General features: G+C 43.7%; 2 protein-coding genes and 1 long non-coding RNA gene across 3 annotated transcripts; 2 read left to right on the top strand and 1 right to left on the bottom strand.

Annotated features, from left to right (window-relative positions):
* Nucleotides 1–804: 804 nt before the first annotated feature.
* Nucleotides 805–4,276, top strand: LOC311323992 (putative protein MSS51 homolog, mitochondrial). The gene is made up of 6 exons (XM_084456345.1): nt 805–932; nt 1,693–1,842; nt 1,971–2,095; nt 2,360–2,923; nt 3,127–3,220; nt 3,772–4,276. Exons 1-6 carry the CDS (start codon nt 916–918, stop codon nt 3,974–3,976), a joined length of 1,155 nt encoding a protein of 384 aa, XP_084312471.1. The 5' UTR covers nt 805–915; the 3' UTR covers nt 3,977–4,276.
* Nucleotides 4,277–7,645: 3,369 nt separating this feature from the next.
* Nucleotides 7,646–8,530, bottom strand: LOC311323725 (myeloid-associated differentiation marker-like protein 2; the record flags this gene model as incomplete). The annotated part of the gene is made up of 1 exon (XM_084456023.1): nt 7,646–8,530. The coding sequence occupies one exon, from the start codon at nt 8,528–8,530 to the stop codon at nt 7,646–7,648; it is 885 nt and encodes a 294-aa protein (XP_084312149.1).
* Nucleotides 8,531–12,341: 3,811 nt separating this feature from the next.
* LOC311323994 lies at nt 12,342–15,948 on the top strand. The gene is made up of 3 exons (XR_014630971.1): nt 12,342–12,476; nt 15,337–15,417; nt 15,599–15,948. It is a non-coding gene; the product is annotated as an uncharacterized lncRNA (long non-coding RNA).
* The last annotated feature ends 8,143 nt before the right edge of the window (nt 15,949–24,091 follow it).

Raw genomic sequence — 24,091 nt, forward strand, 5'->3', positions numbered from 1 at the left:
TATATAGAAGACTGTTCATCTATTAGAGGATGATTGAGCAATTATTTATGGTTTTAAGTGTGTTGTGAGGTACAAATGTGATTAACCTGCTCAGCTTGTGATAATGTAAGTTTGCATGTCAAACATGTATTTACACAGGTTTGTTTGTAATAGGTGTGTAGTGAAAATCTATCTATCTATCTATCTATCTATCTATCTATCTATCTATCTATCTATCTATCTATCTATCTATCTATCTATCTATCTATCTATCTGTCTATCTATCAAAAAGAAAGACAATAAATATGAAGGGGAACATTGCCCTCTAGTGGACTAAAATTGTAAAAGCGCAGAACTTTATCCCTTGAAAAGTGGAAAGTAGCTTAAACTCCTGAAGAACTCTCATAAATGGAATGTAGTTGTAGGCTATAGCATTAAATTACATTACAGTTATTTAGCAGACGCCTTTATCCAAAGCGACGCACGTACAATAAGTTGTAATAGGCTAGTGTATGTTACAGTGTCAAAATAATATTTAGATATTAGGCTACTTGATAGGCTATAGCCTGAACATTACTATAATTAATGGAAGTCGGTGAGTTTAATAAAGGAGTACTTTGTGCAAGATTATTGTTGTTGTTGTTGTTGTTGTTATTATTCTTATTCTTATGATTATTATTGTTGTTATTATTTGTAGTAGTAGTAGTAGTAGTAGTAGTAGTAGTAGTAGTAGTAGTAGTAGTAATTATGTTATTGTGCAACAGAACTGCCAACAAGTTCGCTTAATTAGGCTACTCGGGAATAGTGTGGAGTTGTCAGACGGTTCTAGAAGTGGCAGAACAGGTGCTATAAGCGGCAGCCCCCTGGCCGAAGATCCGAATCAGAGGAACCACGCGAAGGGAAGCATTCACGACTTCACTCACCACCGAGTCCCGCATGACGGAATCAGAGAGGTAAGCGGTTTAACGATAGTTGTTTTCTGGCCATTCACTGTTGTCTCTTGTCCTGTCGGGTAGTTTTATTTTCACGTCAATGTGACTGAATGTACCCTGACTGAATGTACCTTGCATTTTAACGACAGGTTAGGTTAGGATAGCATTTTTGCGACACTGACAGCCTAGGCTAACTGTACATAGCTCACTTTAAATACCACAGGCAGAGTATACGCCATATGCATGCAGTTCTCTTCTGTAAAAAATATTTACATCACTTATTTTCGCTTTAAGGCAACCTTCGTGCTCTTTTAAACTTTTGATAGGCCCTAGCCTTGTGCCAACATTGTAATTATATAATTTTCATTGATCCATGCTTACTGAAACGTCGCCCATTCCTATCCTCTATATATGGTGGGCATGCCTCAGGCTAAGAATAGACTGGACTGATCACCAGCGGTCAGTAGGCCTACTAGTGATAGGACTAACTCCGGTTCAGTCTAGTCTAGGATAGTTTCATGTGGAGAATAACAGATTAGTCTCCCTGAATAGATTTTCCATATCATTCAATTTGAAACACAATTAACACAATGCCTCTCGAATGAATTGCACTTTGTGTTTTCAAACAAATTAACCGTCAGGTCTCTTCGATCAATATTATTTATCCAATTTGATTGTGAGCTATAGGACAAATTCCATATGAGACAAGTTTGTGTAGATTGTGTGTTGTTAATCTCTCCCTCTCTCTCACACTCCCCCCCCCCTCCCCCCCTCTATTTAGGCTTGCCCCAGAGGCTAAAGCCAAGGCAATGGGCTTCCGGTCTCAGAAAGAGATGTTTGAGAAGATGGAGGAATCGTATCAGTTCTGTGCTAGCTGTGAGAAGAGGCCTGTCCAGCTTCCGAAGCCACAGACCCTCAAGCGTTGTGTGAGGTGATTATATTAAGGAAAAGAGGTCCAGTTCAATTAACATGTTATGAACCTAGTTATAACCTGATTGCATTAAAGGCTTCAATCTTTTCTGTTTTCTCTGCTTCTCCGTTTCGTTCCCTGTCCTACAGATGTCTGAATGTGTATTACTGCAGCAAAGAATGCCAGAAGGCCGACTGGCCCAAGCACAAGAAGTTCTGCTCAGAGCTGCGCCTCGTGGCCATTGACAGACTTGTGGAATGGCTGGTGTTCAAAGGTGAAGGACATTACTAGATAGTGTGTGTTACTGTGTGTATACATTACTGATAGTGCTCTATGAGAGAATACACTGAAAAAAGCTAAAAAGGCTACATTTTAGGACCAATAGCTTTACAAGCCATTACTTTCTGACCAACTCATGGTGCTCAATTTGTATTGTCATAAGTTACACCTCAGGTTCTCTGAGATCCTGAAATGATGACTGATTGAGGCACAAACTGATCACATTCTCTCCTCATATCTCTCCCTCCTCCGCAACCAGGAGACCTCCCCATCCCCACAGAGAAGTGGTCGCGGCCGCAGTCGGAGGTCAAAGGCTGGGACGACTGGCTGGCCATGCAGGGGGACCTCACGCCCCGCCTGGACGCCGTCATGGAGGGCGCCAACATGACCGACATGTGGACCAAAGCCGGCAAGCCCAGGCCGGAGGACGACGACCTACGCCAGTCGCTGTGGCGGGTCTCGAGCGACTTCCTGTCTCGGCCGCTGACGATCGCCTTGGGCATGCGTGTCTTTGGCCTGAATCCATACTCCAGACCCCTCACCATCCACCTGGTGGGAGCAGGCCAGACCGAGACCACGGGGGCCCGAGTGACGGACTACGACGAGCTGAACCGCATGTTCCCCGGGCACCAGGGTCTGGAGGTGGTGATGGTCGGGCCAGAGGTGGTGGACGGCCCCATCGTGAGGCCCCCTCTCAGGGCTTTCGGCCCCAGACAGAGGGTCTACATCAGCGCCTACAAGGGCCTCTACCACGAGTTCTGGGAGGATCTGGTGGAGAAAGAGGAGGCAGCCAAGCCTGACCTGGTGGTTGGATTTCACCCAGGTGAGAATCTCTATTTTGTCCAACTGACACTCCTTTCAGACTACAGCTACAGCTACAGATAAAACTAAGCCTTTGAAGGCCTCTTGGCTTGGTCTAGGGGTTGATACACTACTAACAATGCGCTGAGTGCTAGTGAGAGTTTTAGTTCTAGTAGAGTTTTGTGTTTTGCCTGAGCTTTGCTGTTTGCTTGACTTTGCTTGTAGGGTTTGATGCCAGCCAAGGCCTGGATCAGGGCTGGCTACCAACACTGCTACTCCTCAGAGACTATGAGATCCCCTCCCTCTTCACTGCCCTGAAGTAAGCCTCAAACCCACTGAGAAGAAGTAGTCCAAGGCACTCCGAAATCCATTAACAAGCTTTTATTTCACTGGCATATAATTACATTACATTACATTACATTAGCAGATGCTTTTATCCAAAGCGACTTACAATAATCATCATGTACAGAAACGTTAAAAACAGGACCCAGCCTCAAACTCCTCAACATCCTTACAGTACATGTTATAACATCTCCTCAACATCCTTACATGTTATAACATCTCCTCAACATCCTTACATGTTATAACATCTCCTCAACATCCTCACATGTTATAACATCTCCTCAACATCCTCACATGTTATAACATCTCCTCAACATCCTCACATGTTATAACATCTCCTCCGCTTCCCTGGGGTTTACAACAACATCCCATTAAGCAGATAAACACATCAGATTCTTGTAACATTATGGTACAGACTTTTTTCTTCTTATCTGTTTGTCGGTGCGCTCCTATCCACAGTGATTGTCTTATAATAATCTGACAAAGATTTTCTCTTGTGTAACTTTGATATATTGTCTGTCCCCACAGTGAGACAGAGATGACCTACTCGCTGCAGATTCTGTCCGAGTTGGAGATGGACATGAAAGGAAATGGACACAACCCATTCGCTTCGCTCAAACCAGAACTGGTCGGGGCCTGTGCCAACAAACCACCCGTGTATTGCAACTCCCACTACTTCTGTTTCCAGGGGCTGCTGGAGACGGTGGAGTTTGAGGAACCGGAGGAGGACTGAGATATGTGAAGACGTTTGTTTGAGGAACAGGAGGACTCAGATACATGTGAAGGAGTCTAGGACATTTTCTCAGTCTAGGATTTGGTCTAATCCCCGTACAGAAAACGGTCTGTCTTACTGTTTACTGTCAATGCCACTGTGACGCCTCAGAGGACAACAGCATTATATCCCAACAGCAGCTACTGTATGTAACAACAGCTATAGTAGCTCTGTACATTTAATAGTACTGTAGCTCTACATCTAATTCTTATCAGCCAGTCAGGTGCCTTACTTTGTTCAGGAAGCATTTGCATCACCTATCTCGTCTCATTTCTATGGAAAGCAGAATTCAACTGCCTTTGAGATAACTCACAAAACAAAATTATCTTCATATTGTATTAACCTTTTCTTATTTTATAGAACGTAATGGGCCAGCTTTGGTCAGATTCATTTGTAATTGATGTAAAACTTAAGCAGTCATTTTGGTGCTATTAACTTAAAATAAATAAAGGCAAATACCTTTTCCATTCTTTGCATTTCATTCTAAACAAACACAAGTTTCATAACAGTGAATTCTAATTGAGTTGTTTTTTTATCCTATTCATATCAGTGAATTGCAATAGCCTACACATTTACCAATGGTCTGAATAGATTCGAACTCCAGATTTGAAGATTTACCTTCTAGCCTTGATGGATAATGCAAGATCCATAGACATGTCTATGGCAAGATCCATGATGTAGAGCAGGCTGAATCAGCCCGGTCTCATCTGCGTTCAAATGACACAGTTTGACACCCTGCTATACATACGCCAAACTGCTTTCTATTGAAGCAATAGGGAGGGAAAGTGAAAACATGCGCCCCTAGTGGATTTGTTCCTATCGGAGAGGAGTTTCAATGTAAACTCCCATAGACTGGATTTTCTAATAATTCCTACAAAGCCATTTCGATGAAGTTATCAAAACAAAAACTTGTGAGTGTCTTTACAGTAATAACCTATTAACTGTGAGAATTTCAAACAGTATTCCGCCTTCTTTAAATTTTTTGAAATTGCTCGTTTCATAAATGGACTACAAGCCGGGCGCGCTTGTAGCTACGTCACTCATGAGAAAAATGCTGTGCTTTGCGCCAGATTGCTCCCATCGGCATGAGACGAAAGGTGGCAAATTCTACTCATTTCCAAGAGATCCCAAAGAGCTGGAAAGATGGATACGAATAATACAGTAAGTTGAATTGCATATGGACTGCTACGTTGTGAAACGTCATAACCAAAGCCTTAACGTGAGCTGGTTAGGATGGCCGTTGTATTCAGACATAACTGGTACCTGTCAAGGATCACGGCCGAATGATGCAACCTCCCCTCCCAAGATGGAGGTTTATGGCGCGTTCGTTTATAACTGGGAGGTGGCAAATTGCGACTTGCTACTAGGAATGATTAAATAAAACGCTGCATGAACTCGCACTTCCTCGTCGCAAATTCGGATATGTTTCTCAGCCTCCAGTTGCCGGCTGATGTCAATATCATATCATCATCGTATCATTCGCTATAGCTCGAATGCACACAGGTCGGAGGTGGGTATTTTGCCACTTGCGACCACAAACGAACGCACCATCATCAGCTGGGCTGGAGTTCTGTCTCGTCGCTAACCAGCTGCTGCTATCTTGGGCTTATGCTAGCTACATCGTAAATTCGTCAAACTGAATAATTACCAAACATTAACAAAAAAAACTACCGATAGCTAGTTTAATCATGGTGTAATATCTGCAACAACAAAAAAATCCGTCGACAGATTTAGCTAGAAATGTCCGCAAACCTTTAAGATAGGTCGCCAAATTACTGTCGCCTCAAAGTCCATTGTTGATAAATTACTGAGCGGGCCTCTTGGGGAGCGGCTAGCGGTCTGACGGGACAGACACCTGTACACAACAAAACTTTTCATAACCGCATTGTCTGCACCGGTATCGGGGGGTGGGAGCCGTTCGCGGTGATTTAGAGCCGCCGGCGGTGAAGACAGAGAGGTGGAGTCTTGGGCTGTTAGGCCCAGAGGTTTATCTGTGTAACTTGGCCGCTCTCCACCGGTTGGGGGCGCTCCTACAGCCAAGGTTCGCGCTCCGGGTCGACATCCCCCACACGCTCTCCGTTACACGAGCCAGGTCGGCGGTGCTTCTGCAGACCCCCGGGGGAGGAGGGGGGGGTCTCGTCACCTGGCGAGTTAAGTCATTTTAATGCAACACGGTCTATGTTTAATGTTGTGTGTCTTGTCTTGTGTTAGGGGTAGGCTAATGGTTACAGGGATTTTAATAAATAAAAACGTTAGCAGGGGCGCACGGCGCAACCCGCCACCTTATAGTCTGGAACGGCCTACCAGGGGAGAGGGGTCCTAGTCACCCGTGTGGGCAGTGAGCCGTGGTTACCGGGCAGAGTCCCCTATATCTTTGTGTTAGGCCGGTGTGGCAGGCCGTTTGTTTTGGAGTTTTGGTTTTACACGTGCATGTTTCGTTTGCAGTGAGAGTGCAGTTATATTCTTTTGTAGTGCAGTTTACATTATTTTGCAGTGTTATAATTTAAGCCTGGAGCGCCTGGGGGGTGGGGCAGCTATAGGGGGTTTGGGGAGCGTCCCGAGCCATGCTGATGTGTGCATTTTAAATGAAATGATTAATAAAGCCATGTCCTTTTTCTAACGCCTGTGTGTGTGTGTGTGTGTGTGGGAGGGGGGGTGCAGTTCTGTTCAGTTCTTTACCCTAAGACCTCAAAATCCACCTCTTCACTAAAGCTTTCTGTTGACCATTCTCCCATGTCATCTTTATCTTTTATGTGTAATGTAATGCTTGCATCATGTGTTTATTATTTTTACTATTGTATATTGTATATTTTTATTATTGTACTACCTATTATTGTGCTAATGTGTAATGGATGTGGAGCCTGGATGAATGTACTACATTACTGTTTTAAACCTTTGTTTTATAGCACTTTGAGATTTCTCGGAATGTAAAGCGCACTGCAAATAACATTTCTTATTATTTATTATTTACCCTCCACCACTGCGAGGGCTGAGAGGACGATGATACAGAGCACTCGCCATCCTTCCTTTCTTTGGCCAAGACGAATATGGCGGCCAACGCGAGGCAACAGCAGTTCGAGTCACACATCTTCAACGTCAGAGTTCATTCGACTTTGAAGATGTGCACAATTGTGGATCCACAGGTACAGCTTTATCAGGCCATCCAAGACTTTCCCCAAAAAATGCCAAGAAAGTTTTTGTAACTGTACTACAAGAGCTGACACTCCTCCTTCATCTCTTTATTTGTGGTGATGTCCCTTGTTCATTGCTGACAAACTTTTCTTGTTCTCAGATGGAGCAAAACCATATAGTGTTCAAGATACACTTGACCCTCCTTGTTATTCAAATAGAGTACCTGGATGAATTGAATTGAACAGACTGTTTTGCATAAGTGCCTGCTAGACTGCCAGTAATGAGAGACTGGGTCTGTCCTGAACATATCTTGATGAAAAATGTGTATGTATGTGTATGTAATATATTTTGCTTCTCAGTAATGGTATTTCAGCAGCCAAAAAGGTAGCAAGTATTCTTTGTTAAATGGATTTATTCAACTTCAGCAAACTAAAACTGGCAAGGTTCCCACACCCGTAAAGAGATGCAGAATGAGTATGATACAGAAACATGTGAAAGCTATGTGCGTTTGAAGCCACATGTTCCAAGCAGGGTAAAAACCATGTCCATAATAAAGAGTATCAGATTGACGTATGTCAGGAAGGCCACCATGAATTGAACGGCCCAGACGCAGAAGCTGGGAGGACAGTCACTCGGACGAGGATTATTCCGGAAGCTGTAGATGGGCCAGAGAACGGCAGCGCAGGCATAGAGCAACACAGAGACGACCAGGAACACAAACACATATCGGTCCAGGTTAAACGGCAAACAGTTCTTGAGTGATTTGAGGATATTGGTGGCAATGATGAGGGGGATGATGGGAAACGGAACGGCGTAAGCCACGATGCACAGCAGCAGCGCTGGTTTCCCATCGTAACCTGTGAGACACAGGAAAATCATACAGCTGACGAAAGCTTCCATGACTTTCCAGAAGCCGGGCAGGGCCGCAAGGTAGCTCCCTTTCTTCCTGTCCAGACACTTGTCTTTAATCACCTCCATGGCGTACAACACGCCGCAGAGCAATGCGCAGGCGATTATCAGCCAGGAGTAGAAGCAGACGCGGCACGCGTAGAAGTTGGCGTAGAAGATGAAGACGGACACCATCATCAGGGAAGAAGACATGGCGATGCCGGTGGTGAAGTCGTCCCAGTCCATGCATGACTTCAGGAAGACGTGGAGGCCGAACGTCTCGATGAGAGTGATGCCGAAGGTGAGAACAGGGCAAAACGCCCAAGTGAACATGGCGTAGTTCCAGAAGGTGTGCAGGGTCTCACCCTGGAAGGCTGCCAGGATGAAGGTGACCAGGCACAGAACTATCTGAGACATGTGCAGACCACCCCGTCTAGACCTCAGAGAAGAGGGGTCAAACACAGCCTCGGACAGAGCAGACTTCACACGATCCATCCTCTCTGAGCCTGATGTGAAACGCTCTCTCCTTTGGGAAATGCTGATACAGCAGCTTTGGTCCAGGAGTGAGAGGTGCACCTGGGCTGGTTTCTTATCTGTTCCTCTTACTGGTGCTCACGTTTTGCATGATATCCCTGAACTGGGCTGTCTACATTGAGGTCTTCAATGCTCCAGTGAGCACAGTGGTAGACACTGCATTCGCGCATACTGTAGAAACTCTTAATTTTTAATGGGGTACTTTTCTTTGTTTGCATTGCATTCTCTATAGTTAACGTATGTGGCTTTGACTGTTTGGCTGAGCCAGGTCTCTTTTATATGTGCCCTGTGTTACACAAAAACATGTAGTCAAAAATAAAATACAAAAGAATAAAATACAAAAGGAGCGCATAAAGGACATAAAACAGCAGCAATGTGAAGGCACGTTTTATCTTCACCTGTACCATGCACCTTGGGCTGGGAAAAATAACCATGTGACAAAATCTGGCCAGATTATCACTAACAGCACAACATGTATCTTCTATCATTAGGGGCACAAATCAACCCACCAACCTGATTTTAGAAAAACATTGCAGTTAGTGAGTGAATATTTTTCTCATTTTTTAAATCTCTAGAACAAGCCAGCCACCACATCAGATGATTTGATGTATGAATATGAAGAATCCCCATCTGCAGCTCTATTTATAGCAGGGGTGGGTAACCTCCGGCCTCCGGGCCGTATGCGGCCCACCAGACTATTTGATCCAGCCCGCGAGGCAATTCATAAAAATAAACAAAAGCAACCTCAAAAACACCACCCCCCAAATGTTTTTCCAGACAGCGATTATTTTTTCCTCTGGGATAAAACGGACAGCTGTCTGTCTGTCTGTGTCACGTTCAGGGTCAGTGAACACCAGTGGCGTCTGGTCGGTCCTAGAACCGGGTAAGCCAGGAACAACCAAGCACGCACGCGCAGTGCACACAATTTTTTGGGGGGTGCGCTTTCAAAACATGCCTTGATGGGAGGTTTCACAGCACCAGAAGGGTGCTGAGCATTGGCATTTTTATGTAAAAACATACAGGAAAACTACAGTAGCCTAGGCTACTGATGTTTTTTAACACGTCAACAAAGGCCAATAATTTGAGAACGAGCGAATAAGAGGGCAATATTTAGGCCGAAACAACCAGGCTTTTAGGGACACACTAAATAAACTACACAGCCATTATATGACAATAATGGCCAAGCACCACAAAGAAGAATGACAGGACGATAAAATACACACCCTTAGAGCACAGCACTCACTAGCCTACTGTTAGTGTGAAAATAACGAGGCTGGAGACAAGAGCATAAGTCTACTGTGTGTCTGTATTCAAACTCCACGCCTCCACATGACATAACGTAACTCTACCAATACCGCTGGGACGTACCATTATAACGTAACTCTAGTGGGGGGTTCTAACACAACAGTCCCATAACACCTACTCCCCTACTTCACTAATCAGTGTTTAGGCTACTAGCCTACTAGGCCTATTAGCCCACCGCTCCAGGAAGTTCACGCTCTCCAGTTCTGATTAAATCTAGGCAAAGCAAAACGCACAGCCATAACAACTGGTAATTAATCAGTAAAGACCAACCTCATAGGTAAACCAAACTCGTTTAATCCACTTAATTTTGGAATCAACTTTCAACAAATACTCAAGATCTCTGTTTTGTACATTGATGCTGCCAGTAGCTGAAGTGGGTAACGTCACGTGATTGACAGGTGACGTGAATGACGGGACAGTCATGACAAGTTTTGATTGGATAAACCGTCCCAATGTTAAAATGTCAATGGGAATTCCAATGTAAGCACTTTGAGAATTGGCTTACCCTACGCCCACTTTTAAGAATTTAAACGAATTACAGATTAGGTTACATTTCGACTGATGACGACATTGTTCGCTGTTTTGTATGTGTGGGCTAATTTGATTGGTTGATTTTTCATTTGGTCTTGATTTCCGTAAGCCAGAATCCTTTTAACTGGCCTACAATGTTAAAGGGGAACGCCACTGTCATAGCAAGTTTAGCTCAAATGTCCATGAAATGTCATTGTCCTCAATGAAAACGATCCGTACACACCAACATTTAACCGATCCGTGCAGTAGCCAGCTCCTTTTTCTTTTGTGCGAACACCCCCTTTATAATGGAGGTCTATGGGCCTCTGCTAAAAACTATGATAAACATGCATTTTCAAGCAATCGCCACAGCACGTGCATAACCCTTCACTGTGTTCAGACATTCACCATGAAAGGGGTGAGAAGACACAAATACTGTAGCTGTAAACTGAGCCGCATGGAATCTATCTGAACAATAAAGCATAAACGTAGAAAAATCGGTACCAACGTGTGAATGGGTTATTACATTTTTTACAGAAATCAACCTAATGTAATTTAAGAATAAAACATCTCAAATAAAATCCATTACATTGCAGCTGACTCAGATCTTTGGATGTTGTGTACTTATAATAATTATTTTAATAATTATTAATTATTAAAATCAAAGCCATTGTAGGGTTGAATGTAACCCAGAGGAAGAACTACAAGTGCATGCACACAACATTCAACACACACATGCACACACTCAAGACACACACACACACACACACACACCCAACACGAAGTAATAATTAGCCCCGATGTGACCCCAGAGATACGCTGTCGCTCCTCTAATCTGGGGACACGTATATAAGGATATAGAAAAGGGTGACCTGCAGGGGCGGACTGGGGAAATAATTCAGCCTGGGAAATGTAGCCCCAGTCAGGCCACAAGCCGACGCGGTGGGATGGAACACTTTCAGTTTCATGCTGCAGCAGCACAGGTAAAATTAGCGCGAACCAAGTTCTAACTGTAGCTAGTGGTTGTTGTAGTGGCTGTAACAGTGACTAGAGAAGGGTTGTGTGTAACATGTTGGCTGCGCCATCCATGGAGGTATAATATAAACTGGAGACGGCATTGAAAATGGCTACCTATTCATTTCAATGAAAGTTGCTCAACGGCGCATGAAGCCATTTGACGTAGTGGCCAAAGCTCGGTATTGCAAGTCACGTGACGGCATGCGGCCCAAGACCCTTATTTCCCATGATTTGTGGATTATGATAGATAGGGCTAGAAAAGGAAAACAAAAATTTTCTGGGTATCATTCAGCATCAGAGACCAATCTAATCAGTATTAACTTTTAACTCAATGTGTTTTTTTTGTTTTTGAAGCTACCAATACCTGTATCGAGCCCATTTGAGAAACATGCTGTGAATGAGCCTCGGGGCACTGGGCGCGCATCCTGCGAACTCGGCGGAAAACCATAGGAAGACCCGCACTACTCGGCCTCTGATTGGATAGTTTTAAGGAGGTCATATGTAATGACTTTGGCTAACATTTGCTATGCTTTTAGCAATCAAGCTGCTATGATCATGCAAATCATAGGTATGAACGTATATGTCTATAATGCAAATGATCATGAAATCGTTGGAAAAGATCTAGAGGGTAAGTGGGTCAATGTTGAATAACTTGGCTAACATTACCTAATGTTACATTTCCTTATATCAACGTCAACTATATTGTTCATGTCCCACGTTTTTCTGGAGGGACTGATTAGCCTAATATGCACTGCTTACTGCCGTCGGCCATGACAGCTGTCCTGAAAATTTAGCTGAACAGTGACGTAACATCCGGAATAGCATGCTCTGGACTTTGCTACGTTTTTCGCTGTTTTTTTCGACAATATAGCATGCGAGAATAGCAGGCGAGAGGTAGCAGGCACATTTTTGAAGTAGCATGCTACTTCTCGCCTGCTATATAGCAAGTAGCAGGCATTTCGGACACGGCCTGACTGACCCAAACCTGGAAAACTATCTGCGAGTAGCATCATCAACACTACCATCTGACACCAAACACCTCGCCAAAGAGAAACAGTTCCAGCCATCGCATCAGGTGAGTCCAATATATGTGTTCAATAATTTTGTATGGCCCTCGAAGGATGTTCGAAAAATCGAAATGGCCCTTGACAGGAAAAAGGTTCCCCACCCCTGATTTAAAGTGTCATCCTAAGGTAAGATAGGATTTTTTCCCCAAATCCTAAATGGCATCCTAAACTGAGATTCTTTGCTTCTCTCGCAAAGAATAATAGGCCTACTAGTCGCTTGAACTGTCAAAATACGAACCAGAACACGATTCAGCTCATGCCCTTATTTTGAAAGACTTATTGAGGCGGTGACATCATATCCGAGGAACAATAGAGGGTTGTATTTTTTAGATTTGCACGAGGAGACAGCGGAACTGTAGTCCACTACAAATAGCATACGTTCCACATGTCATGAAATCATGATGAGTTTGTTTGCGGATTTCAAATCTATTTTTATAGAATGGGTAGTTCCGGTCGTTGATTCTGTTTGGCTGGAATCCATTGTATAATACTCTAACCACACACCTGTGACCGCATACCAAATATTTTTAGTTTACCTTAACCCTAAAAGGCTTCTGCATTAATGGGATATAGCCTTTAACATGACAGTAGCCTGCTGGTCCAGTTCGACATCCAGGCCGTTGATTACTATTGAGCCATAATTGAGTAATACTATATTCAATGTTCTAATGGTTGCTTTGCTTCAAGGTCTTAATGTTTTCATGAGTACAATTTCGTTTAAATTACATCAGCTCGGAATCTTTATTTATATTTAAACTATAATCATGCAATTCAAATGGAATTCGAATTGTAAACTGAATTCACTCCAACTCTGTTACACATGAACACGGAAAGTGCATGCTGTATGTAGTTCAGGATAAGGCCAGCAGAGAGCAGCACAGGGAAAGTCCATGCTGTATGTAGTTCAGGATAAGGCCAGCAGAGAGCAGCACAGGGAAAGTCCATGCTGTATGTAGTTCAGTATAAGGCCAGCAGAGAGCAGCACAGGGAAAGTCCATGCTGTATGTAGTTCAGTATAAGGCCAGCAGAGAGCAGCACAGGGAAAGTCCATGCTGTATGTAGTTCAGTATAAGGCCAGCATGGAATGTTGTCTTAGAATATGTGTTTTGAAACATGGAGTAGCTCCAAGAGAGACGTCCCTATTGGTATAACTGTCAGCTTGTCCGTCTCACAAGCGGGAGAGCTTGTCGAACATAGTTTTGAATCCCACCCTGGACAAGCCCTTAACATCGGTCGAACTGTTGAACACAATGCAGACGAGAGACCTATACGGTTACACTCTCATCCCTGTCTTTAGGCACTGCCATACTGGTGTGTAGTATATGTCAATTACATCATAATGCTGGTGTGTAATAACTGTCTATTGTTGACTTTCGTTGTCTTTTATTATTGTCCTTATTCAGCTCTGCGTTGTGTTTTGATTTCAATAAAAGACGGCCCCCAATCTCACACAATACCACACAGTCCAGAGTCCCTTTTCCAGGTGTATTCCAAACGAATCTCTACAACACGGGATTTGAGCAACAATAAAAAGCTGTTTTATTACAGAAGGTTTAGCATGCAAAAGACGATGGCACATAGTTTAATGTTCAGCTGACCTGTCTGTATGGCTGTCTAACCCAAATGAAAGCATCTGAGCTCGAGCACGGTTCTTATGGTTCGCCCCCCCCCCCCCCCATCAGACTGGTCTGGTCTCTCCTGTGGCTTCTGGCCTCGTAGCGAGATAACTGTCCGATGGTCCTGCGCCCAGGTCTCTATTTCTAACCACAATGGTACCAACCATGGAATGTCATCTTTATCTCATATGGGATGTTTGTCTATGCGAAGGGAGACAGTTTCTTACAGAAACTGCGGCCGACAGCCACACTCAGGGGTCAACATCATAATTAGAAACAGGATCAGGTTAAACCATGACATTTCTCTGAAAATAGCCATTTTCATCAACCCCCCCAGATTATGTGAACACGCAAAATCATAATGATCAAGACAAATGTTGACTTCCCACAACCTAAACCTGAACAGCCATTATGCAGAAAGAAAAAGAAGCAAACATGGAAACATGCCTAAGCTAAAACAGGTTACTGTCTAAACCATAACATAATCATACCCTCCTCTAGCATGATTACAATTGTAAAGCAAAGCAAAAATATTTATCTATCAGATCACTTCATGTATTGCTGTGTGAATTTCTGCTGTGAAAGGAAAATTACTCCAAATTCGAGCGTCCCCGACCCAGAGATAAAAACCTTTTTAACAAACTACACTTCACAATACCCCTGTCTCCGTTTTAATGAGTATATCTCAAGTGCAACCTGGAGTTTTATTTACAGTATGACAGTGACCCACACCCTTCACAATTACTGGCATCGACTTACTGTCCCTGACCAGCAAGCTGTGAATGGAGGATGAAAAGGTTGTTGTGTGGTGTGAAAGTTCAAATGTCCCCGTCTTGGTCGTCAGCGTCTCCACCCGTCAACGTCTCCACCCATGTGTAAGGGAGGCCTTATACTGGATATCATACTGATAGGCTGCTAGTATAAGGGCCCATCTCTGCAGTCTTGCTGCCGCTAATGTGGGAACTCCTGTCTTAGGTCCTACAATTTTGACCAGTGGCTGATGGTCTGTACAAAGGGTACATTTAAGACCATATAAATACTCATGAAACCTCTGTACTCCAAAGATGATACTGAGCGCCTCCTTTTCTATTTGAGCATAATTGACCTCTTACTCGAGGGTTGTGGTATATGGCCGATATACCACGGCTTGTGCTGGTCGACGGCACTCGGCTGCACCTCGTGTCTATGACTGCAACACAACCCGTCATATATTGGCAATATACCACAATCCTCTCATGAGTTATTGCTTCAGTATGTCCCCCAGGGCCGTCCACCCTGGAAGAACCTCATTGGCTGTCCTCTGGAGTGAGGCCTGGCTGAGGGTCCAGATCAGGTACTGTACTGAATCAAGGCTGAGAGAGAGACTGGCAATGTGTTCACTACTCTGCTTTTCTTTGGATGAAGGTGAAAGTCTCTGCCAACATAAACATATGATCATGAATGTGTTGTATTTGTCACATGTTCATGCTTTATGACAGGTTTGTGAGTGCAGATTTCTGTGGTGATGTTTTCAGGTGCTAGAAGGATGGAGGAGAGCTTCCTGTGGTGGAACTGCCTGGACATGACTGGGAAGCAAGTCATATGACACACGCATGCTGAACACAAACCACACACACACACACACATGCTCAGGGGTGCACATGCACACACGTGTACACACGGCACACGCACACGCACATGTTCCAGTATGCACACACACAAGCACGCATGCACACACACACACACACACACACATACGCATGTTCCAGTATGCACACACGCACACACACACACACACACACACACACACACAAACACATACAACATTTAGTGTTAATAAAAAGGGACCGACCATTAATGCAGCCTCTTTGCATAATGTGTATGTGGAGTGTGTAGAATTTATTCAATTCAGTTCAATACAATTGAATTCAAAGAAATCGATTCATCCCACAAGGTAAATTTTAAGTAATTTATTTTAAGCAGATCACTCGTATTTTAAGCATGTTTATAGTATTTCACATTTGTGCATTTATATTTGAATTTAGCTTTTATACATGAGCAGTGTTTTCTAGTATTACCTGTTTTTTAATAAATGCCTTTTTCATCATTGAGAATGTGGTGTCTGCTTAATGTTCAGAGAGAGAGAGAGATGAGAGAGGTGGGGAGAGCTGAACATGGTTGTTTTCTTTGTAGGCAGAGAGACAACAGTACTCAGAGAGGCCTGCTATTGGCTAAAGATATCATGAGGATGGGGTGTAGATACAGTTGGAGGTTAGGAGGCAGACTAACCCGGGTTCTCCATGTTGGGGGTTAGGGTTAGGGTTCTCCATGTTGGGGGTTAGAGTTAGGGTTCTCCATGTTGGGGGTTAGGGTTAGGGTTCTCCATGCTGGGGGTTAGAGTTAGGGTTCTCCATGTTGGGGGTTAGAGTTAGGGTTCTCCATGTTGGGGGTTAGAGTTAGGATTCTCCATGTTGGGTGTTAGGGTTAGGATTCTCCATGTTGGGTGTTAGGGTTAGGATTCTCCATGTTGGGGGTTTAGGGTTAAGGTCTTCAGGTAAGCGTTGGGTGTGAGATAAGTATTACCCCAACAATGATCACGATTTGTTGACAACAATAAGCTTGTCTGACCAACGCCTAAGAGCTGATGTCGCAACCACTAAGGCTATGTCTCAGTCCTTCCTGTGTGAAATTGTCACCCACGCCTTCCCACAGAACTCAGTGGTCTGGGTTTATGACGACTACGCAGATCTATCAAGTCTTGTGTGTCATATTTGTAAATGTATTCAATTGCATAGACTAGTTCAATAGTTGTTCATAAAAATGTATATACATTTAGACCCCTCTATCTGAATCAAGACTCTACACCCTGAATCAATTCTCAACCGTCTTTCAACTGCTTTTTCCCTCTTCCTCCTCCTCTCTCCCTCCTCCTCTTCATGCTGCATTCTCCTATCTCTCATTCGCACTCCCCTCCTCCTCAATCCTCCTCTCTCTCCTCCTCCTCCCCACTCTCCTTGTCCCTACTCGTCTCCTCCTCTCCTCTCCCCCTCCATCTCCCCCTCCTCCTTCCTCCCTCTCTAAAATCATGTGTGTTTATGTCCATATGTCTATGAACCCAGATGGCCCGTTAGAACCGTGATCTCTCATCTCTGATGTCACATCTCTCCAAATGAGAAGTTGGACAGGAAAGAAACCATTCTGTAATACCTTCACATCTAATGGTTCTCACTGTAGCCTCTTCTTTCTTTCTTTCTTTCTTTCTTTCTTTCTTTCTTTCTTTCTTTCTTTCTTTCTTTCTTTCTTTCTTTCTTTCTTTCTTTCTTTCTTTCTTTCTTTCTTTCTTTCTCTCTCTCTTTCTCCAGTATTTCTACTGTATCTCTCTTACCCCTCCTCTCCTTCCCTTTTTCAAGCTGCAGAGGCGCCTCATCTTCTAGGAAAGGGAAGTGCAGGTCAGAATAGACACTGGTTCAGAGGCACACATTCCCATCATCAGGAGAGGATGGTCTGCTCCTGGCCTTCTGCCTTGCTCTGTGAGTACTAAGACTCTGTGTTTGACGCCGTGTGTGTGTGTGTGTGGTGTGTGTGTCTGTACGTTTGGCGTGTGTGTGTGTGTGTGTGTGGTGTGTGTGTCTGTACGTTTGGCGTGTGTGTGTGTGTGTGTGTTGGGGGGGGGGGTATTCGTGTTGTGTGTGTGTGTTGTAATAGATTTAACTGATCTAGTCAAAAAGGATTTACCAAGATTCGCTCAAACAGGTTAAGTCTGGTTTATTGAGAAAACATACGAAGGTTGAGGGAGGTGGTGAATTACAAAAGGAGAGAGAGAACAAAGGTTTTAAAGTGTTTGGAATAGCAAAAGGCAGGGGACTGGATCAATAGGTTTTAAGAACAAAAGCTGAGATCTGAAAGGTTGCAGAGGCCAGTTGTAAATTCTATGACAGTGTGTGTATTGTAAAAATAACCCATAGTACTCAGCCATAGAATACAATGCAATACAATAACATATTAAGAGGCATGGAAAAGCACAGTAGGGCAACATACAGTATACACAATACAGCAAATACAGGGTGTGCAAAAGGTACAAAAGGGTGTTTTTTAGCCCTTTTGTGTGTCCAGTGGACAGTTTGAAGGCTGGACTGCTTCTTTTCTGGACTTCCTGTTTGGCTGTGAGTTGCTCTGCCAAACGTTTGTTTTAATCCAGTTTTACACCATATCTTTGCGATTGCTTTTTAGATATTGGTGGTTTCCATCTGTTCATTTTAACGTAGTAATTATTTTAACAATCTGACGTTCGGATTTCTCGAGGAGTTTCGAGTCTCGGTCGGGAATGAATGGACACAGGTCCTAGTGCTATGGCTACAGAGACACTGCTAACAAAACCGGCTATGGTGACGCTGACGGTCTAGTCTGGGGAAGATCAGAAACAGGACGCTATCACCGCTGTCCTGTGCCATCTCTGCTTTAAACGTGCTTATCAGAGGTCATTCCACTGCAGCAGGACCACTCGTTGGACCATGACACAGTGTGCAGCTACTGTATCATATCTACTCTCCACCGTGGACTCCCGTTATGGACACCTCATGACCTTCCCCTATACTGGCCTGTTTAGCATCCCTTTATCCAGTCCAGAGCTTAAGTCCAGAGCTCACCTGAGCCTGTTGCTGGCCAGTTGTTATCTTATCTTCCAGCATGCCGGATGGCTCCACTAACTGAAGCTGTTCTTGGGACCCCCCAAGTTTCTTTCTCCCTCTTGGGAATCCCACCTGCTGCTCCCAGTGTGACTGGAGGATCGACAGGATTGCTGCACTGGAGGGGGAGGTGAACCGGCTGAAGGAGATGCTGTTGACCTACATGTACATGGACCTAGCCTGTGGTCAAGCAAGAGAAATCTCTGACTTGAAGCTCGACCTAACCGACGCCGGCAGTGAGCTGAACCAGCTGTCTCACACGAGTGAGCCCTTCCCTCCAGCCCCGGTTGCCTGCTCCATCCCGGCCACCTCCTCACGGAGAACCACTTCCTGGTTCCAGCCCTGGGAGAATGTGAAAGGAGCACGAAAGGGAAGTAGAACCAACTTCCTCCCACCACAGGCCAATAGGTAAAATAGACCCCTGGCAACAACTGACATGAGGAACGAGCATTCTGGAGACTGTGTGCTTAGTGAGGGAGCTGACATCACCATGCGGCCTGGCGCCGACGCACCCGGAGACGGAGATGACATCACCACGCAGCCTGGAGACAGCGCGCCGGGGGCAGGAAATGACATCACCACGCAGCCTCCCAGAGCCGCACCCCCAAGCACACACACAGCCCCCTTCCCAGCCCCCTGCCTCATGCCCCTCCTTTCGGCCGGCTCCTCCTCGCCTGCTCCTCCCCCCTGACTCGACCACCTCCACCATTATTATTGGCAGCTCTATAGTCAGAGACATTTACTTCTCTCCCTTATCTGGAGGCTCCTACAGAGTTCACTGTTTCCCGGGAGCTCGAGTCTGTGATCTCCATCCTGGCCGGCTACACCAAGGCCAAATCCATCATGATTATTTTTAAGCTTTGATAAATACCCTGCTAGACACTGGAAAATGGATCCTCATCTGTGGGCCCCTCCCTACATACGGAAGGGATGCTGAGTTATGGTCCAGACTGTTCTGGCTTCACACTTGGCTACAAAACTATTGTGCTTCCCTGGGAGTCCCCTTCATCTCCAACTCCGACCTGTTCTGGGAGAGGCCTAGCCTACTGAAACTTGATGGTCTCCTCCTGTAGGCCAGGCTGCTCTCTGAGAACATGGTTTCTTCCGTCAGGCGGTTTTCGTGTAAAAATTCGCTAAGTTCTTGAACAGTAGTTAAAATAATTCAGAGTCCAATAAGAAAGGCACTTGAAGTACGCAGAGTCTGATGTAACAGGCTTTATTGCTTTCTTCAATGAATACAGAAGTAAAACCGGTGGGTTCTCGAGAAGACACATTTCTATCATCAGGGCACTGCCTTATATACCCATGACAAGTACATGTCCTCACTTGACCCCTTAAAAAACAGACAAACTAAGGGACTTTCCATCAATGTGCACCTGTTTGTCTCTCTCTCTCTCTTTCCCTCTCTCTCTCTGTCCCTGTCTCTGTCTCTCTGGCAGCTAAAAGCAGACAGACAGGGAGAGGGATGCCTAGTGAATAGATCTGGTATCTTTCTAAGCAGACATCCTTGTTTTTAACATCAGAGTTTTGCCACATCAGTATTTGCTGACTAGGTAGTTTATACAATACAATGAGATGATTAAATACAAGGGAGCTGAATCACATTAAATCACAACACGGTGACATAGTTTAGAAAATTCTACCGATCCATCTCCCCTAGCTCCCGACACAGTGCGCACAAATGGATCTGGTGGGATTTTTGACATAGTAACTACCACTGATTGGTCAGTTTTTAGTGATCCTATTGTTTCTAGTGGTAGGCCTATAAACACGATTACACAATGCCTTTCTTTTTCAAGATCCTACAGAGACAGTCACAGACCAAATGGAGTATCGACAATATGATATCTGTGCTCCTCTAACAAAGTGTAGCTTGAGTCAGTCCCCCTGTCCAGAGAATATATCAGTTTTCCTCAGCATTTCCTTTGATGGATTTGCCTCCTTTGAATGTCATGCTGTAATTTTTAAGTGCCAGCCGCCAGTTGACAGTTATAGTGTATAGGCCACCCAAGCAATGTCCAACCTTCTTAGCAGATTTTTCTGAACTCCTGCCCATTATTCTCACACACTATGATAAGATAATCATCACAGGCTATTTTAATCTGCATGTTGATAATGAGGGTGATTCAAAGGTCAGGGACTTTATCAACCTCTTGAACTCCATGGACTTTAGTCAGCACGTTACTGGACCCACTCACCACCCAGGCCACACCCGTGACCTTGTGATCACTAAGGATCTTGCAACTTCTGCATCTTCTATCAGTGATCTTGCCGTTTCTGACCACTTCTGTATTTTATTTATAGCATTGATACTCAAAAATTAGATTAGCACACAACACTTTGTTAAGAAACACTTTCTGAACTCTGTGGCAGCCGATGGAATGCTGGAATCTTTGTCTATTTTTATCTATCCATCTACCGGTATCTATTTTTATCTATCCTCTATCTCCCCACCCTGTGCACCATCATGATTGTTTGTGCTGTCCCTGGGTGCTTATCGATGAGATGACAACAAGTCATTATTTAGTTTTCCTACTGTGTTGGATTTAGAGAAACAGTGGACCGCGTTTTTGGTGAGCCGTGGTGGAGCAGTCTGGAAACATACCTTCATATGCTGTGCTCATTCATTAAATTCTGCCAGAAAGCCATGGGTTTTGCACAACGTCTATGTCTTGTAGCTGGAGCAGTACCCTCTCTCCCTCCACTTCAGCCTCTCCCTGATGCCCAGAGCCTAGAGATCGATCATGTAAGTTACTTGCTAATGATAAAGTAAATGTTCCACGTTTATTGTTAACCTCACCTTTTTCTAAAGAAATCTAACATTGTTAGCTTGCCAACTCAGTGCTTTGTAGCTGCTTAGCAGCCTAATAATGTTAGCGCTAGCTAGTATGGTTAGAACTAGCTGTGGCTAACTAATTCTCCTAATGGATAGAAAAGCATTTTGGAACTCACCATTCAGTGATCGATTAAAATGCATTATTTGGAGATGGCAGGGCTTCTACTGTATTTCTGCATCCTCTGAGAATTGAGTATCTGACGGCTCATATACGGCTGGACTTTTAGTTGCTGTGCATAGTGCGTTGCTAGTTTTGATGATATTGTTTGTCATTGGCGGATCAAAATGTCAATCAAATCCTGATCTGACGCGCCCACACATTCCTGAGAAATGGTCTAGAGAGCAAAATGAGCCGTTTTTGAACACTTTTTTCGAATGGTTCTGAACGTTTATTTTAACTCAGATTTTTGTGGATGCTTAAAGAGACACTAACATTTGATATCATATATGCATTTTTACTATTTCAAGCCAAGTTTCCAGAGGCTTTAAGATTATTTTATTAGTTTACAAAGCACTCCATAGTCATGCACCGGAATACATGTCAGACATGTTTTTACGTTATACATCAAGTAGGTTCTGAGGTCCTCTGGCACGTTCCTGGAGCCAGGACCAAGAGACATGGGGTGACAGTGTTCAGTTTCTTTGCCCCCATCCTTAAGACATACCCTTTTAAGCTCGCTTTTATTATGTCGTTTTTCCTGTTTTAACTAAATCCTGTCAATAGAAATTTTTTATTCGCATTTTACATTTTTTACTGCTTCATATTTTCTGTTCTCTTTTACCATATACAATCCGTCCTGTTTATTTTCTTACTTTCTTAATACAATCTACTAATAAACTTTTTTTTTCTTTTTTAATGTAAAACACTATGTGCTACAATTGCTTGTATGAGCTTGTGCTATATAAATAAAATTGACTTTGACTTTGTGTGACTGGGATTAGTGTGGTGTGTGTCTGTAGTCCTCAGATGTGTAAATGTGGTTAGTGTTTTTGCCAAAATAAAATATAGATTGATGAGACTGTCGTATATTCATTAATTCATTAATGGATCATTGAGAACACATGACAGAGTATCCCCATGATACTGTATCTGTTGGGTATTTGTCCTAATGAGATTCTCTCTGTCTTGTTTTAGTGCTGAGTGCTCTGTTCTACTCTGGACACACTCAAGGTAATGGTTGATGTACTGTGCAATACTGACTAGATGCTCCCTCACTAGATCAATGCTAGTAGCCCTGCCTGCGAGTGACAGGTAGAATACTGTAGGCCTACATATTTAGTCAAACAGTTAGATGTGATATTATTTGTCAGGGTTCTATGATAGGAACGATTCTAGTGCACAAGAAATAGGCATCGAAAGGTGTAGGAAAAAAAGGTTTTCTCTTTAAATAATTTGCTTTGTTTGAACAAATTATTTATAGTTTAAAACTAGTAAAAGCGTTAATTAATAGGTAATAAGGACCTTATAAGTCCTTATAAGCATCTTATAAGGACTTATAAGGTCCTTATTACCTATTAATTAACGCTTATTACGGATGGTTACTATAAAGCGCTTCCATCATTGGTAATCTGAAAATGACAGGTTTCTCTTTAGAACCGATCTCAGTGACAATCCTGCTGCTAGGATTTCCTTCTGACCCCGTCTTTGTCTCATGTTATGCTCACCAGAATGTCTTCTGACCCTGTCTTTGTCTCATGTTATGCTCACCAGAATGTCTTCTGACCCCGTCTTTGTCTCATGCTATGCTCACCAGAATGTCTTCTGATCCCGTCTTTGTCTCATGTTATGCTCACCAGAATGTCTTCTGACCCCGTCTTTGTCTCATGCTATGCTCACCAGAATGTCTTCTGACCCTGTCTTTGTCTCCTGTTATGCTCACCAGAATGTCTTCTGACCCTGTCTTTGTCTCGTTATGCTCACCAGAATGTCCTGACCCTGTCTTTGTCTCTTGCTATGCTCACCAGAATGTCTTCTGACCCTGTCTTTGTCTCATGTTATGCTCACCAGAATGTCCTGACCCTGTCTTTGTCTCTTGCTCTGCTCACCAGAATGTCCTGACCGTGTCTTTGTCTCATGTTATGCTCACCAGAATGTCTTCTGACCTTGTCATTGTCTCCTGCTATGCTCACCAGAATGTCTTCTGACCCCGTCTTTGTCTCTTGCTATGCTCACCAGGGTGTCCTCCTGTGAAGGTAGATGTAGCTTTTCTGCTGGATGGATCGGGCAGTGTAACCACTATTGATTTTAACAGAATGAAATCCTTTGTGAAAGAGCTGATTGAACCACTAGTAGAAAGGGGTTCTAAGGTAAGTTCTGTTTCTTCACCTGTATAAAAGAGTAACTTAAAAGCTGCACCATTTACCTCAACTCATGAGAAGTACATAGTTTTTATAATGTATATCCTTTGGTCATTTAATACCTTCACGTTGTGCATTATTTTCAGAAAATTGCCAGCAATGTTTTATGCATTTCTCTCAAAAATATCAATCCCAGGACCTTTGTAGTT

Source organism: Borostomias antarcticus (assembly GCF_949987555.1).
Source record: "Borostomias antarcticus genome assembly, chromosome: 22".
Taxonomy (NCBI): domain Eukaryota; kingdom Metazoa; phylum Chordata; class Actinopteri; order Stomiiformes; family Stomiidae; genus Borostomias; species Borostomias antarcticus.

Bases quoted from the DNA above. Each gene is read 5' to 3' on its own strand.
- LOC311323992 (XM_084456345.1), top strand. The intron at 2,096-2,359 runs GTGAAGGACATT...CTCCGCAACCAG, and splicing joins GGAATGGCTGGTGTTCAAAG to GAGACCTCCCCATCCCCACA. The intron at 3,221-3,771 runs GTAAGCCTCAAA...CTGTCCCCACAG, and splicing joins TCCCTCTTCACTGCCCTGAA to TGAGACAGAGATGACCTACT.